The following is a 16,793-nucleotide window of genomic DNA, read 5'->3' as shown; positions in this document are numbered from 1 at the left end:
TTTTCCAGTTTTGTGTGTTTGATATTCTTGCAGCTGTTACTATATGTAAGAGTAAGTATTTTATTTCTTTAGTATAATTTCTAGTGAATATTCCTAACAAAAACGTCTCTCGTTCCAATCAATTGGTTGATCAGTTATTTTTTCCAACCATTTCTTAATTTTGGCCCAATACTTTTTTGACCCCTCTTTCAAACCAGCAGTCCTCTCTGTCCAAAATGTGGACTTTTGCTGTCTTCGAAAGAGTAGCCTTTGTCTTTTAAATGCAGATGGACTGGTGAATCTAGTCCTGATGGGTTTGTTCTCCTATGTTGTACCGTGTGTTTATGAAGAGATTGTTTTGTTTCCCCAATGTACAGAACTGCATATGGTTCACTGCATTGTACTGCATATACCAAATTGCTCAGCTTGTGTTTTGTGAGAGTGTTTTCAGTTTCTGAGACACCTGAGATATTAGAACAACATGTTAAACACTTTAAAAACAAAAATCTACCATAAGTTTCTATGGATACTTGTTATCAATAAATTAATGTGATATGGAATTGTTAAGACATGAATGGAATAAAGTATGAGAGGTTTCCATCTTGCCTAAACAAGGGGACAGTATTTTAACTTTCATAGCAAGAACGTCAATGGATCTCAAATACAATTTATACAACAAAAAGTATTATTTAGAATGTATTGGGCTTCATTACATTTATATAGAAAAGGACTGTCAAAAATAGAATTCTGTTGAAGATGTAACAAAGATGATGCTTCTTTGAAACACATGTTTTTGCAATCTCCTACACTTACCTGGGAGAAAAGAATTGGATTATATAAATGTAATTGTGCGACAAAAGCTAACATTTCAGACTATAATATTTTTTGAACTACTGTATGTATCTCATACATGAAATTTGATAACCAGACAATATAAATGGATTCATCATGCCCTTACCCTGGCCAAAAGAGTGATATTGCAGCATGGGAAAGATGAAGGTATGGCCCATTTCAACCACAGGATAGCTAAAATGGTAGCACGCACAAACACACTTCAATAACTGCATTAGAAAATAATGTAGAGAATTCTAACGTTTTACTGTTAAAATTATATATTATACCTTTTTCCTTTTTTTCCTTTGTTGCTTGTATCCTTATGATTTTTATTGATACTGATTGTTTCCTGATTGCCTATTTGTACCCTATGACTATCATTAAGTGTTGTACTTTATGATTCTTGATAAACGTACTGTATCTTTTCTTTTATGTACACTGAGAGCACATGCACCAAAACAAATTCCTTGTGTGTCCAATCACATTTGGCCAGTAAAGAATTCTATTCTGTTCTATTCTATTCTATTCTATTATCTCTTGTTGAATTTTTTTCATTTTTTAACAAAAAACATTAGGCTTTTTTTCTTTTTATTTTACATGTACTTTTACCTTATCTTTGTGGAGTTTTTATGAGCAAAAAATAAAATAAAATAAAAAAGACAAAAAGATTAATCATCTCATTCCTATTTGGGCAACTTAGCTAACCAGAAAGAATTAATTTAGCCCAGGTAGCTCCAGGACTATTTTGGATTTAAATTAACTCTCTTTCCTCTCAATCCTACCCCAGAGAAACATGACATGAGAACAAAGCAGACAATTCAATGACAATTAAATGAGGATCAAAATCTATCCCAATTTATTCAAAGTTTCTAGGCAGCAAAATAGTAAGAAAGGAACAACTGTATAATTCATTCTGTTACCCACCCACCCCCAAAAGGTGCTTTTTCAAAAGGCATCTGGAGTTTCTTTCTTTTTTCTTGAAGACATTTAGCTTCTCATCCAACAAGCTTCTTCAGTTCTGACTTAATGGTGAAAAATGGAAGGATTTATATTCCTTGCAGTCATCTGGTCTGCAGCACTCTCTCTGAGAGTTGTTGAGGCCTGCAGGATGTTTTCTGCCCTGTGTCCTTTCATTGCTGAAGACAGGTGCAGGCTGTTGTGGATGAGTTTGTCTTGTCTGCATCTAAAATTGAAGAGCAAATGGTTCCTGTAGTCTACAGAGTCTCTGGAAATCCATTCATACTTCCACACCATTTGAAGGATGTTCATCTCAAAGTGCAATCTATGGAGATTCTCAGTCATCCAGGTCATGGTTGTCCCAAAAGTGCATTTTCAAAAGGCAACTAGACTTTCTTTGTTTTTTCTTGTAAATGTTTTGCTTCTCATCCAAGAAGTTTCTTCATTCTATTACCTTGAACTTACATTCTTCTGCAATTTGGACTAAGTGAAATCAGAGTTCAATGAGCCATCTCCTGTGCAAGGGACATTTCATCAGACCAATGCATTGCCTTAAAACAACACTTTCAAAATAATGTACCCGTGAAGTAATTCAGGAAATGGCTCCACTTATTGCAATGAACTGTATGGGCTGTTTGGTTCCAAACTTTACCATCTTTCCATAAAGAGAGAGCCCTTAAGACTGCATTCTTGCAATATATTATCCACTGAATATTAACTTAAGTAAGCTGTGCTATAAATTTTAAAGCATGATAAAAACATCACTGTTTAAATGAAAACAGGTCCCAAAGACTGACCAGTGGCTTAATTGCATCAAAAGAAATTTCAAATGAATAGGTACTTGTCTGTGACCCACTGAAGCAAAGAGGGAGGAAAAGAAAATAAGAGAAGTGCTGTAACATCAGATTGTCACAGAACATAAAAATACATTGAAAAAGTAAAATTATCTAGTGTGAAAAGGGGTGGGGGGAATTCCCTAACCCTAATCCTAATTCTGCAGGATTGGATTTGCCAACAGTACAGTATCGTCTTTCTTTTACTTTACTTAGCCATTTTTTTCCTTGCATTACATTTTTTATTCAGCATCGTCCAGGTAACTGAGTTTGAAACTATAAATCTGAACTATGAGGAAAAATAGTCTGAATTTACAATACAACTGCTGATTTGAGAGATTTAGCATGTTGCAAGGAAAAAAGAAATAGGAAGACAGATTTGTTTGAGATGAAGACCTCCAAGTGCATATGCTAAATCAGGGATCTTCAATCCCCGGTCCACGGAGCAGCACCAGGCCGTGGTATGCCAGCCACTGGGCTGTGGAAACAAGCAAAGCCCCATCAGCAAAATGCAGGCAGCATACAAAACCACACCCCCTATGATCCGTGGAAAAAACTCTCTCAACAGAACCGGTCCCTGGTGCCCAAAAGGTTGGGGGCTGCTGTGCTAGATAGAAACTTCATTCATTCCATATAATTTTCTGATCAGAACCTCCCTTCCCTTTCCAAGAATCAGGTAAATGATTGCTGCGAGAATGGCTAGGAAATGGTTACAGAACTTTGAAAATGAAGACCATGTAATCTTAGCAACATCCCAGCAGCACAGCAGGAGACAGAGGAACCAAAGCAGTCACATCTTCCCTAAATTTCACTCCCTCAGGAGTCACAGATCCCAGAGTTTGGACTCATTCTGTAAGATGGGTACTTTGAGGTACTTTGTTTTAAAAATGGTCGCTTGGTGATGTACCATTTCACCCAGTTAAAGGTCATGACAATTAGAGTTTTAATAGTACTTAGATTAAACCAGAAGCCCCCAACCTTTCGGGCACCAGGGACCGGTTCTGTGGGGAGAGGTTTTTCCATGGACCAGAGGGGGTATGGTTTCATGTGCTGCCTGCATCCCACGGATGGGGCTTTGCTTTTTTGCGTGGCCTGGTTTCTGACATGCCGTGGATCATTGTCAGTCCACGGACCAGGGGTTAGGGACACAGTGGGTTTAAACAGTGGTGAAATCCATTTTTTTACTACTGGTTCTGTGGCCGTGGCTTGGTGGGCATGGTGTGGCTTGGTGGGCATGGCTTTGTGGGCATGGCAGGAGAAGGATACAAAATCTCCATTCCCACCCCACTCCAGGGGAAGGATACTGCAAAATCCCCATTCCCTCCCCACTCCTGGGGGAAGGATATTGCAAAATCTCCATTCCCACCCCATTCTGGGGCCAGCCAGAGGTGGTATTTGCCGGATCTCCGAATTACTCAAAATTTCCACTACTGATTCTCTGAACCATTCCAAATTTCTGCTATCAGTTCTCCAGAATCTGACAGAACCTGCTGGATTCCACCCCTGGGTTTAAATCATAACAGCAACCACAGCACTAAACTCCATGGCCCTAATGTGTGCAAAATGCTACTGTGTTATTAGTTTGTCTGTGCTTCTGTGTTTTGGGTGGTGATGACTGATTTCTTGAAAGCTGCAGTCTGTTTATAATACACTGCCCTGGGAATCACATAATTAATACATGAAAAGATTAAATAAACAGCTTATGAATACAAATAGCTTTGTGACGCAAACAGCCTGCAGACTTCCCTCCTATAGTCTATGCATTTACATCAGATATTTTTTGTTGACACGTACAGACAGATTCATCTCCCCATCGAGATCAATACATTTAAGCTTCTCTGCTTGGGGGACCCTTTGATTTGCTGTGCCTTTATTCCTATAAAGGTCAAGATTCTGAGTTCTGCTTCTGGGTGCAACCATTTGCTGGGTTTTGCTTCTATGCCTGAATCCAAACCCAACACAGGTTTAGATGGGCTTTCAGATTTTAATTGAAATAATGTTTAGACCTCCTGGTATTTTCACTTATTACCTATGAGATCTATATCCTCTAAACAGAGCATTAGGTGCTGCTGACCTGGATTTACAAGAAAAGACAATTAAGCAAACTCTAATCATAACACAATGCTCACAAAGTTTAAACAAAGAGAAGAATGTCTGATGAAACAATAAAATCTTCAGATGATTTGGGAATTATTACTGCTTCCAAGTTTTGGGAACCATAAGAAAACTCTTGTTTCGTGTACGTTTTAGGTAATTTGTAGGGTTTTAAAATTCATTCTTTTGTATCTGGCTATCCTTGACTTTGTAGCATCCTGCCATTTTGAGGCAAGAAATAGAAAAAACCTGCAAAAACTATATTTTCCATTTTTAAATAGGTTTCATACGCTTGGAAAGCCACATTTTACACATGAAGCAAAATGAAAAAAATGCTAGCTCCTTCCAGTGGGTCCCACGGGTCTGCCAAATTGCTCTCCTCAAAAGGGTGCATCCCTACCACCACCTATAAAAGTCACTTGTTAATTTAAAAGTAAATTATCTTGCAAACAAGATCCATCTTACAAGGAGCCAGCTGGTACAGAATTTAGCTTGAGCTGCCACCCCTGAAAACTGATTTGGGAATAGACAGACTGTTGCTGTAGAATTCAACATGCTAACTCATGAACCTAACCCCAAGTTACTCAATTTTCCCCAAGATTTTCACAATATACTCAACCATAAAAAGGTGGGCAGCTTTGCACAATTCACTGCTTAAATTTAGCTGGATAATTTATGGTTCAGTAAGTATGTGAACATAGGACAATTCTGCATTGCAGTTAAAGCTGCTTGTCTCCCATGTTGCTACTGCTTCTAAAAGTGACTGAAAATTCTAGTCCAAATTGCAATGGGTTGGCAACAGAATTGGGTGGGTACTAAATCTGGCCATCACAAGTCTTAATCCTTGCTTGGGTTTTCCTTCTCATTAGTCCCCAATCTTTTTCTTTACTTTACCAGATGTTTCACATGTGGATGCTTGTAGCCCCTTCCCAATTATCTCCTTTGACCCTTCTTTTCCTCCCTTCCCCAACAATGCCATCAAAGCTCCAATCCTACAATAATCAATGCAAAAGGAACGATTGTTTTTATGTTCCTCTCTTCCTTTGTAGAAACAAAGTGACAGTGTACTTATTTTGCAACCTATAGCTACTATTAAAAAAAATTAAGGAAAGGAAGTTTTGCAAGATGGGGGTTGGAAAAACAAAGATTTGTTTTACCCATCCTGGGTAGAAATTGAAAAGCGGCCCGCTGAGAAATGTAAGGGTTGAATGGAGTTGAGTTTTTAGGTTTAAGGATAATCCATCGACTTAACAGGCTAGAATTGGATCTCCTGCTAAGCATCATAGAACGTAAGTCTGATAATTCAGGGTGAAATGGCTACCCAGAACAGTGGCCAACCACTGCAGGAGAACAGACATGCCAGGCATTGCAGCCAGTGGGAGCTGGGGGTGCTATTAAATAGAACAAAGTACTGGAAAGAGTTTATGATAGCTCAGATTGGGAAACAACAGTTCTGAATAGAAACTCAAACATATAGTAAAGACGTGGGGTGCCCTGAGATTGAGATAAGGACAAATTCATCTGTTTCTGTACTCAGGAAACAGTGAATGACCCATAAAGGTGACGGTTGTCATCCTTGCAGGATTGTTCAAACAAGATGCACACCCAGAAGTACCACCATAGCTCTAACTTTATTGTAAGGTTACACTCACTGAAACTTACAAGCAGGGGTGGGCTTCAAAAATTTTAGCAAGGGGTTCTCTGCCTGGTTGCTGGGTGGTTGTGGCCTAGTCTGCCTCCTGCACTGGTGTGTGGGTGTTTTTTTCCCTCCCTAGGCTCCGGAGGCTTTCCTCGAGTCTCTGGGAGGGTGAAAATGGCCTCCTCAGCCTCTGGAGGCCATCTGGAGGCCGGAAACGGGCCCGTTTCTGGCTTCCCAAACTTCCCGTAGGCCCATTTTTCATCCTTCCTGAGCCTCTGCGTGCTCCCTGCACTTAACTGCATTCAAAACGGGCTGTGTGGGGACTTCTGGGAGGGAAGGGGTGGGGTGTGCGGGGTGAGCCAGGAGTGGGATTTGGGGGTTCTCCAAACTGCACAGAATCTTAGCTAGAAGTTCTTCCGAACCCTTGTGATCCCCCAGCCGCCCATCCCTGCTTGCAAGTCTGAAAATACATCTCTCCCTCCCACACCTTTACAGTCCAAGATTCTATGGAGGGTCCCTTCTGAAATGTTTGCCATGCCCACATTCCTTTGCAGGCTAAGCTGCCACTTACTGAACTGTTGACCTGGCTCTAGCTCTATCCCCTGAATCTCAATGTTATTTCCGCATGCCATTACAATAGTCACTGGAGAAGGACTCCCAAAAAGGGCATGCACCTCCATCTTTGCTTCTAGGTGTCACACAGATTACCTGCTTTGCATGTGGCTCATTTGCTTTTCATCTTAAGGCTTCATCCAATGAGTTTTAATGCAACTGAATTATGAGTCTACATTCTGAATTATGAGTCTACATTCTGAATTCTGGACTTCATTTCTTCATTTCATTTCCCACCCTCATATTCAGATTTCTTCCTGCTTCTACATCACACTTCTTATTCAAGGCTATAGCACTTACATCAACTGAAATCATTGAACAAAACAGATCAGCTTCCAAATTCTGTTGTGCAGAATGATTAAAGTAATTTAAAAACAAGGCTGTTTTCACTGTAGTTTAACACCAATGACTCCTTTGATATCCTACTTGTTTTACTTGACTGGTGGATTGAGTGGCTAGAATATCCATATTTAAGTTATATGAATAGTGGAAATTATTAAAATATCTGTATGGTAGCACATTTGATGGTGACATCAGTCTCAATAAGAAAAATGCCTTGAGGTTCAGACACATTCCCATTGTTTTCAGTAGGTGGTGCTAAATTTTGAACATTTGAACATTTTGCTGGCTTCTTGCTTGATAAGGGTATATATCTTTACTTTCTTGTATGTTTCATATATGTATATGTACCCTGTTTCCCTGAAAATAAGATATCCCCTGATAATAAGCCCAATCGGGCTTTTGAGTGCATGCGGTAAAATAAGCCTCCCCCTGAAAATAAGCCCTCCCCAAAAATATTTAAACGCAGAGCTGGAAATCAGGTAAGATGACAAGAGGAGCCCCATCTTGCTCCTTGTGTCCCAAAATAATAAGACCTTCCTGAAAATAAGGCCAAGCTCTTATTTCGGGGTTCAAAAAAATATAAGACAGGGTCTTATTTTCAGGGAAACATGGTATATGAATTGTATATGTGTATGTATCAGGGGTGGGTTTCACCAGGTTCTGATCAGTTCTGGAGAACCGGTAGCGGAAATTTTGAGTAGATTGGAGAAACGTTAGTAAAAATTCTGACTGGCCCCACCCCCATCTATTCTCTGCCTCCCAAGTCCCAGCTGATCAGGAGGAAATGGGGATTTTGCAGTAGTCTTCCCCTGGAGTGGGTTGGGAATGGAAATTTTACAGTATCCTTCCCCTGCCATGCCCGCCAAGCCAAGCCAAGCCAAGCCAAGCCAAGCCAGACCACGCCCACCAAGCCACACCCACAGAACCGGTAGTAAAAAAATTTGAAACCCACCACTGGTATGTATGTATATCTATATATTTTTACCTTTTGCATGTAGATATACTGGTATATATTGTGGAGTTCAATTTGAGGACCTGCCACAAAAGTCAAGACTCTTTGATATTTTGCAACAAGTCCTCATTTGGTCTCAAATGGCACCCATGGGAACAGGAGCCAGACCTCATGAAGGAATGTCTGTCTTTGATGTGCTTGTGGAAATCATATTCTGCCCTCAAAGAAATGGCTTCTAGCTCTTTACATTCAGAAGGTAGAAAGAGGCACAAGAACGTGAAATTGGCTTTCTTTATCAATAGGACTTACCTTGGATAACCTGCAGTCTCTGGAATTGTTTTGTAACGGCTTCATTAATTTTTCTACAAGAAACCTCTTCATCAGAAATCCTTGTATTCTTGAATGCCCCTCTGTCTGTTTGCAGACTAGCTTTCCAAAGAAGTTTGATTGTCTAATGAAGCGGAAGATGTCTGCATATTATAGCGATGCAAATGCTTTTCCTTAGAATTCTAAGCATGAGTTGCTTGCAATAGTCCAAATGTCACCTTGTTTTAAAAGCACAATGTTTAGCTGTTTTGTTCTGTTTTTGTTTTTGCTTTGCTTCCTGTTGCTGTTCCTAGACTGCCTGGTTAAACCAAGCAAGCTCAGCTAATAAAGGATAGATAAAGATAACCTCAGCTAATAAAGAGTAGATAAAGGATCAGCTCTTCCACAGAAACAGCTAGTGGCTGATTTTGCTGTCCAATATAGTGTTTGTCATGTGATGCCCCATCTGGTGTATCATGTCCCATATCTCATGCCTATATGATACTACTAGTACTACTTTGTGTCAGGAGTACCAAAGCACTTCTGGGTTGAAAGGGTTGAAAGGTAACATGGCCATTGTCCAGGGGATGCCGAATTGCGGGGGTGGGGGGCTTTCATGTCCCAAATAAATTGCCCATCAAAGTGGTACCTGTTTATCTACTTGCAGTCTCCCATCTTCGAACTGCTGAGTTGGCAGGAGCTGGAGCCTGTGACAGAAGCTCACTGCATCAACCGGATCTTGAAACACAGAAAAAGTATTTCTTTGCAATTGTATTGCACCAATAGCTACAAAGAGGCCGTTGCAAATATCAACAGGGAAACAACAACCCAGGAACGATCCTTGAGATAAAGTATAAGATAAGGGGTATGATAGAATAATGTACAGCTATTCTTAAAAAGGATCAGTTAGTTTGTTTTACTAATTTGCTATCATTTTTAATTATTACTCTTAAATTATTATTTCTTCCAAGAAGAAGAAAACATATATGTCATGTAAATGCACAATGGGAGTAAGGCTTTATATCAGGTGCAAGCATAATGTGAAATTAATATTTGTGCCATCCAATCAGAGGTAGGTTTGAGCAGGTTCTGACCAGTTCTGGAGAACTGGCAGCGGAAATTTTGAGTAGCTCAGAGGTAGTAAAAATTCTAACTGACTCCGCCCCCATTTTTTCTCTGCCTCCCAAGTCCCAGCTGATTGGGAGGAAATGGGGATTTTACAGTAACCTTCCCCTGCCATGCCCACCAAGCCCGCCCACCAAGCCATGTCACGCCCACCAAGCCACACCTACAGAACCGGTAGTAAAACTTTTTGAAATCCACCACTGTATCCAATTAATAGTCCATCTTGAAGCATCCCATCAGGCAAGGGGACATTGGTGCATCCCTAAAGAGCTAGAATGGTAGCCTTTCTTTTGATCCTTGAGAACAAAGAATCCACCATTTAAATTATTCATTTCATATATACAATCATTATTTGCACTTGTTTCATCTTTTTTTAAAGCTTTCTTTAAAAAAAAGCTGCTGTGAATGCCAAAAGAAATTTATAATGGCTGCACACATATCTTGAATGGCAAAGTAAATTATTTTTAAAATATTTAATAAGAACAGGGGGCACAACTCTAACCACGGTTATTTTCGAGTTTTGTTTTCCTCTTAAATCTAGAGGAAAAAACCTGACCTACACAAGTCCCTATATTGATACGTTAACAGTTTGATTTTGAAGGGCTACAAGTTTTTTTTCCCATCAAAGTAAAGCAATAGATTTGATCCATGATAGTACAGTAGATACCATTGTTGAATGTATCAATTTTTGTTGGATTCACAAGGTTGTGTCTAAGATTGGCCCCACATCTCTGTCTTCTAAATACCTTTAGACCCAGGGAAATCATCAGCTGATGAGTTGATTAACTTCCATTTCTGCTATTTTGCTCTGACACTATGGGGCAGACAGTTTTCCTGATCTCCACTTCTTCCTAAAGTGCAGTAGGGCTTTGCCATTCCTTCCCACCCCAACAGGCAGTGGGTTTTTTCAGCCTCCATGCAGCGGTGAAATCTTCCCCCTGCGTGGACCTTCTCTACTGGTTCAGAAGTGCACGCTCTGCCCGTGCGCACATCACGTGCAATTTTGGACCCTCTGTGCATGCGCAAAGCACTCTGTGCATGCTCAGAGGGTCAAAACAGGTTACTTCCTCGTTAAAACCAGGAAGTAACGATGTCTGGGCAGGTGGATGGAGCCTCGCGCTGCCACCGCTACTAGTTCGCCGAACCATGAACCACCACTGCTACCGATTCACCCGAACCGGTGCAAACTGGTAGCATTTCACCCCTGCCTCCTTGTGAAATGTCGCCATTTCTTAATCTTAATGTTAAGACATTAAAAGGGAAGTACGGAGGTTGGTGCACTGATTTTTCATCTCCCACTTCGGCCAACTTGTCATTCTCTTGCTTCCTTATCTTCTCCAGTCCCAGAGAACACCAATAAAGAGACCTGTGCAGCGGTTCAAATTCTCTTCAGAAGAATGATCCTGATGGCAGGGTGCCTTGAGATAACTGCTGGTTACCTAAATGTGGGATACAGTGGCATAATGCCTTGCCTTGCCTCCCCTTGTCTAGAATAATAATACAGCTATATCTTTAACTGAACCAGATGTGGTGATTTGTGGTATCAGGTCTTCCTTAATAAATAATAGCTGTGGGTTTCCTTCTGGCATGGAGAGGCATAGAGAAAACTCTTTGGGGTGGGTGGGTTAGCTGGTGGGTAGTGGCAGTTTGAAGCGTGTCTTCAGTCCCAGAGTTTTGTCAATGACTTCTACAGGTTGCAGACTATGCCACTGTGCCATAGGCCTGCGAGGATTAGCCAGCATATCTGACCAGTGGCGCAACTGGTTCCCTGTAGCTCGGCAGCTGAGAAACAACTTTCCAATCTGGTCATCCTTGGTCATTTTGTCATGATCCCAGACTGAGATCACCAGGTCTACATTCTAGAATAAAAAATTACAAAGCAGAGAGATGAGAGGAGGAAAAGGAAGGGAAAACAAGGGAGAATGATGGTTTTACAATGGAAACAGAGAAATTCCATATCTCCTTATAAGGTCCTCTCTGCATGGGGAGCATTTGGGAGAGTTCATGCCTTTTTACCATTACAGCTTTAGTCATTTTTTGTCCCTCTTTTGTACTCACATAGATTATTATTTCTCAAATGTCAGCCCAAACCCTGCTTAAAAGAGCTGCATAATAAAGATTTATGGGTAAGGACTTTAAACTTTCCACAGCAAAATAACACTTACAATGTTGCTGCAAGATGTCAAAAGAGCAGACGCCTCTAACCCTGTTTAACACCATTATGGTAGGCATTAAATATGGTGTTGTGTTTTTTTAAATTTCTTAGTTATTATGTTTATTTAGTTTAGGCCCCAAAAAATAATAGCTTCTTGTAGCAAAAGAGAAGCACAGTAACAGGAAATAAGTCACAATAAGAAGCAAAACAGACTTCAGTACAAGTATTCCTCATTTAATAATCATAATTGGGATCAGACTTTCCATTGCTAAGTCATGTGGTCATTAAGCAAGACATCATATGACTGCAACTGAGATATGACCTCACTTCCATCATGGCTGCTAAACAAAGCACCCATAATAGCTAAGCGAGACATCACGTGATCATGACTTGCACTTTTACTGCTGGTTCTCCATTGACTTTGCTTGATGTTTACCTGTTTTGTGGGGAAACTCCAATGGTTATAAATGCAAGAACCATAAAGTCATAAAGTTACTTTTCCAGTACCACTGTATCTTCAAACAATTGCAAACAGGGCAGTCATTAAACAAGGATTATCTGTATAAGAACATACATTTTTATAGCAGGCCTTAGTAAGGTGAACTCAAAACATCTGTAAAAAGCAATGATGCGTCTAGAGATTATTTCGTTCTCCAGTAACCTGGTTCTGCTATGAAATGGCTTCTACTGGACCTACCTGGATCAAGTTGAAAGGCACTTCAAAAACAAAAGCTTCATTGAAATAGGGGCTTAATGTGTTTTTCTTCACAGTTGTCTTTTTTTTCTTCCATTTCTTTTTGTTCAGAATAAGCTGCACTTTGACATATGGGTCTGGCATGGAAAGTAAAGCAAAGAACAGTTGAGGCAATTTAATCCAAAAAGAATTTTCCCCAGACATTAAAGTGTTTTTCAACACCACATTGCAGAATTTCAGATCTCCATGAAAAACTCCTAACTCAAATATTAGCTGCTTTATTTTAAAGCTTGGTGGTTCTGCCAGCAGCCTTGTAGGTTGACTAGGTATTTGGCTTGGAGGGGAAAAAAAATAACAACTGATCTTCTTGTAAAGGTCACCATGAGACTGTAATGCTGTTTTTTGGGGGAAAATGTAATTCATCCCCACCAGCTTTCACAATCAAAACAAATCATATTGTTCAAATGTTATATAGGTTCCCCTTTCTTAAACAAAAATAACAATAGCTGTTAGACTTAAATGCTGCTTCACAGTGCTTTGCAGCCCTCTCTAAGCAGCTTACAGAGTCAGTATGTTGCCCCCAACAATCATTTTACTGACCTCGGAAGGATGGAAGGCTGAGTCAACCTTGAGCCGGTGAGAATTGAACTGCTGACAGTTGGCAGATTTAGCCTGTAATACTGCCAACCTAGCAGTTCGAAAGCATGTAAAAAATGCAAGTAGAAAAATAGGGACCACCTTTGGTGGGAAGGTAACAGCGTTCCATGCGTTTAGTCATGCTGGCCACATGACCATGGAGACGTCTTCGGACAGTGCTGGCTCTTCAGCTTTGAAACGGAGATGAGCACCGCCCCCCTAGAGTCGGGAATGACTAGCACATATGTGCAAGGAGAACCTTTACCTTTACCTTACTGCATTCTAACCACTGCACCACCATGGCTCTTAGAAAAATAACAGTCATCTCCTTTGGTTCCGGTGTTCAGGAGGAATCCATTAGCCCTTCTTTTCTAACTAACAAATTTTATGAAAAGGCATCAGCTTTTCTAACCTGCAGCTCATTTCATCAGGTACGTAGATCCACTTATGCCTCTGATGAAATGAGCTACAGCTTATCTTTTAATAAAATGTGTTTTTTTGTTTTTTTAAATTTGCATTTATATCCCGCCCTTCTCCGAAGACTCAGGGTGGCTTACACTATATTAGCAATAGTCTTCATTCTATTTGTATATTTATATTCAAAGTCAACTTTATTGCCCCCAACAATCTGGGTCCTCATTTTACCTACCTTATAAAGGATGGAAGGCTGAGTCAACCTTGGGCCTGGTGGGGCTTGAACCTGCAGTAATTGCAGGCAGCTGCTGTTAATAACAGACTGCATTAGCAGTCTGAGCCACAGATTCCTTCTGATTTTTGGTTATCATAGACTAATACAGTTCTCCTATCTCTCTTCCAGAGCACTGTGATACCAATAAGAACAGCTATGACAAACTCACCCCCCCCTTTCATGATGCAAGAGAGGATTGTAGCTCTTACAACAGAGATCCATGCCATGTTGTATCTTTCCTGCTGCCAAGATCAGCAGTAATTCAAATCAAGAGAGGTAATATGGGCCTTCACATGTGTGAAATTGGCAGCCTGCAGGCCAGATGCATCACACACAGGCCATGCCCACCCCAGCTCCATGAATGGGAAAAACATCATGAAACATCACATGACAGCAATATATGATGCAGGAAGTTTGACACCCGTGCTTCAGACAAAAGAGATTCAAAATACAATAGGATTCCGGAATCCATTTCAGCAACATGCATTAACAGTCTCTAAAGCAGCATGACGTTCCTCTGCTCTCCACAATGAGCCTTAGGAATCTGTCCTTCATACCTGATAATCCATCTGCATCCATAACCTTGAGCTTTTTGGCTTCCAAGATAACTACCGTTAATTTGCTTGTACTGGGGACATATCGCAGTGAGAAGCAGATTTCTCCAAGGTGCTCTTGCTGTGAGAGAAAAAAAAAAAACCACAGAAGAAGCCAGACTGATATACTGAGAAAAGATAAAGGGATGAAGCCAAATGTCTTTCTAATATAGCGCTACAAAAGGAACACTCTGAGGAATGCTTTGAAACAATTATTGTTGCTCCAGAAATCATTTTTCTAAGCCCAGAAAAATGGAGAACTATGCCACTGACACCATAGAGGTGAAAGTATTCTTAATATGCACCAACTTAATATGTACCAAATTATTTTCTCCTGTAACAACCCTAATTCTGTAAAAAATAAAATAAAATAAATTGGTTTTTGTTTAAACTTAAGCAAATTCAACTTAAGCCAAGCAAAGTATGATGGACGATGTCTAAGATCATATTTCCAGTCTTTAATAAAGATGCTGATGTCATTTATTTGCATCCATGAGCCATTGGACACCTAGGACCAATGGCCAGAAATATGAGGAGGGTCTTCAACATGCTGCCCCTGTGTCTCTCTCTCAGATGACTTGTTGATATTGAAACAAGTATTTGTGCTTAAGAGAGAAAAGGAATGTTCTCCTCCTCCTCTTGGGTTTCCCTCTCTGTAGCAGTAGTGGGTTTCAATTTAGTTTGATACCAGTTCGCTCGTGCACGCTTGCACAATTGCACCCTTGTGCAACTCTTCTGCGCATGTGCAGAAGCATCCGGGCAGGTGGGTGGAGCCTCCCATTGCCTCCACTACCGGTTCGCCTGATCTGGGGCGAACCGGTAGCAACCCACCACTGCTCTGTAGATAGAAGAAATGAGGCTTTTCTGTAGTTTTTAACAAATTTAGGTTTCAATAAAGGAGAATATTTGTAGCTCAGGGTTGAAATGAGGAGTCCTTGGTGCTCTCTGAGCTTGCTTATTTTCTTGCAAATGTTTCATTACCCTAACTAGGTAACATCATCAGCTCAGAGAGCACCAAGGACCCCTCAAATCTAGGTTTTAAATCAAATGTAGTGAATGTCCGCTTGCATTCATTCTCTGCATCCACAACAATGTTGTTGTTGTTGTTGTTGCTGCTGTTATTATTTGGTTAGGAGCAGTGTTTTAAATGGGATGTCCTTCTGCTTAAAACACTTATATTGTTTCAGTACTCTGCTTAAGTTCATAGGCAAACCCTTTCAAACAGCCTTCTGCTGACTTCAAATATCCAGCAGAGGGTTCCACCTTAAAGTGAAACAACAGTGCATGGAAGAGGAGGTTCACATCACTCGGTCCCATCCTTGTATGGATGTTACTAGCATCACTGGCAACTGGCATTTTCCAAACTGGCAACTTTGGAAAATGAGATGGGAAAGTAGTTTTATTTCCCTGAAACACCATATACACAGGAAAAGAGTGATCTGATCAAAGACCTCCAATAGTACATCTGTATTAATTGAAAACCTTGCTCCTTGGAGCGGAACCTAGATATAATTTGAAAAATATTGTTTCTATTCCAATGGTACAAATATCTGTTTAAAAAAAGGATTTCCCATTTTTTTCCCCCACAAACTGAACATGCAGTATGTGAACAGTGCAGTTCACATACTGCACTGATCTAGGAGTTTGTTTTAATCATTAATTGTTGAATAAGACATAAAGGGCTGCTTTCTTATATGCTATTAAAGCGTGAACCATATTGACCAAGTACAATGGCTATTTTTACACTGCATGAGAAATAATCAATGAAACTACATTATAACTTGATATATAAAACCATTCTTATGAATCAAGCCAATTGCATGTCGATTCGTAAAAATAGTTTTATATATCAAGTTATAATGTAGCTTCATTGATTATTTCTCATGCAGTGTGAAAATAGCCATTGTCGACTCGTGTGTGTGACACACACATAAACACACCCCATACAAAGTTCTCTATTTGTAATATCACAAGCTTCAACCATTCATCACCATGAGCAACTGCTTATGTTGCACATCAATAAAATCCATGCTCTGGGCAATTGATCCCAAAGTGAATATGGTTTTCTTAAACAAAATGTAACATTACGACTCAATGGCCTCAACACACAAACTTCATTAACCATTCATATTCAGCCTGAGATATTAGAAGTTCCCTGGTAATATAATTGCTAATAGTGCCCTCTAGGGGATATTCCATTTCTACATCAGTAATAAAACGATTAGAATTGTCTCACAGATGTCAAGGTGCTATCAAGCTAGCATGCTCACAAGCCAAGCATACTTATTTTTATTTATTCACTTCTGAGATTTGTATACTTCCATAATCCCACTGATGATCAACAACAGCAACCC

General features: G+C 40.1%; 1 protein-coding gene across 1 annotated transcript in view; it reads right to left on the bottom strand.

Annotated features, from left to right (window-relative positions):
• Window positions 1-3,651: 3,651 nt before the first annotated feature.
• The window catches only part of SYT8 (synaptotagmin 8), a 38,904-nt gene continuing 25,762 nt past the window's right edge, over window positions 3,652-16,793 (bottom strand). Inside the window, 3 exon segments of the mRNA XM_058157817.1 lie at window positions 3,652-11,532; window positions 12,526-12,659; window positions 14,404-14,521. Coding sequence (XP_058013800.1) covers window positions 11,299-11,532; window positions 12,526-12,659; window positions 14,404-14,521 — 486 coding nt within the window. The 3' untranslated portion in view covers window positions 3,652-11,298.

This window comes from Ahaetulla prasina, chromosome 1 (assembly GCF_028640845.1).
Source record: "Ahaetulla prasina isolate Xishuangbanna chromosome 1, ASM2864084v1, whole genome shotgun sequence".
In the NCBI taxonomy this organism is placed as follows: domain Eukaryota; kingdom Metazoa; phylum Chordata; class Lepidosauria; order Squamata; family Colubridae; genus Ahaetulla; species Ahaetulla prasina.
Note: the sequence above shows the minus strand (reverse complement) of the source record. Positions and strands in the feature narration are given on the sequence as shown.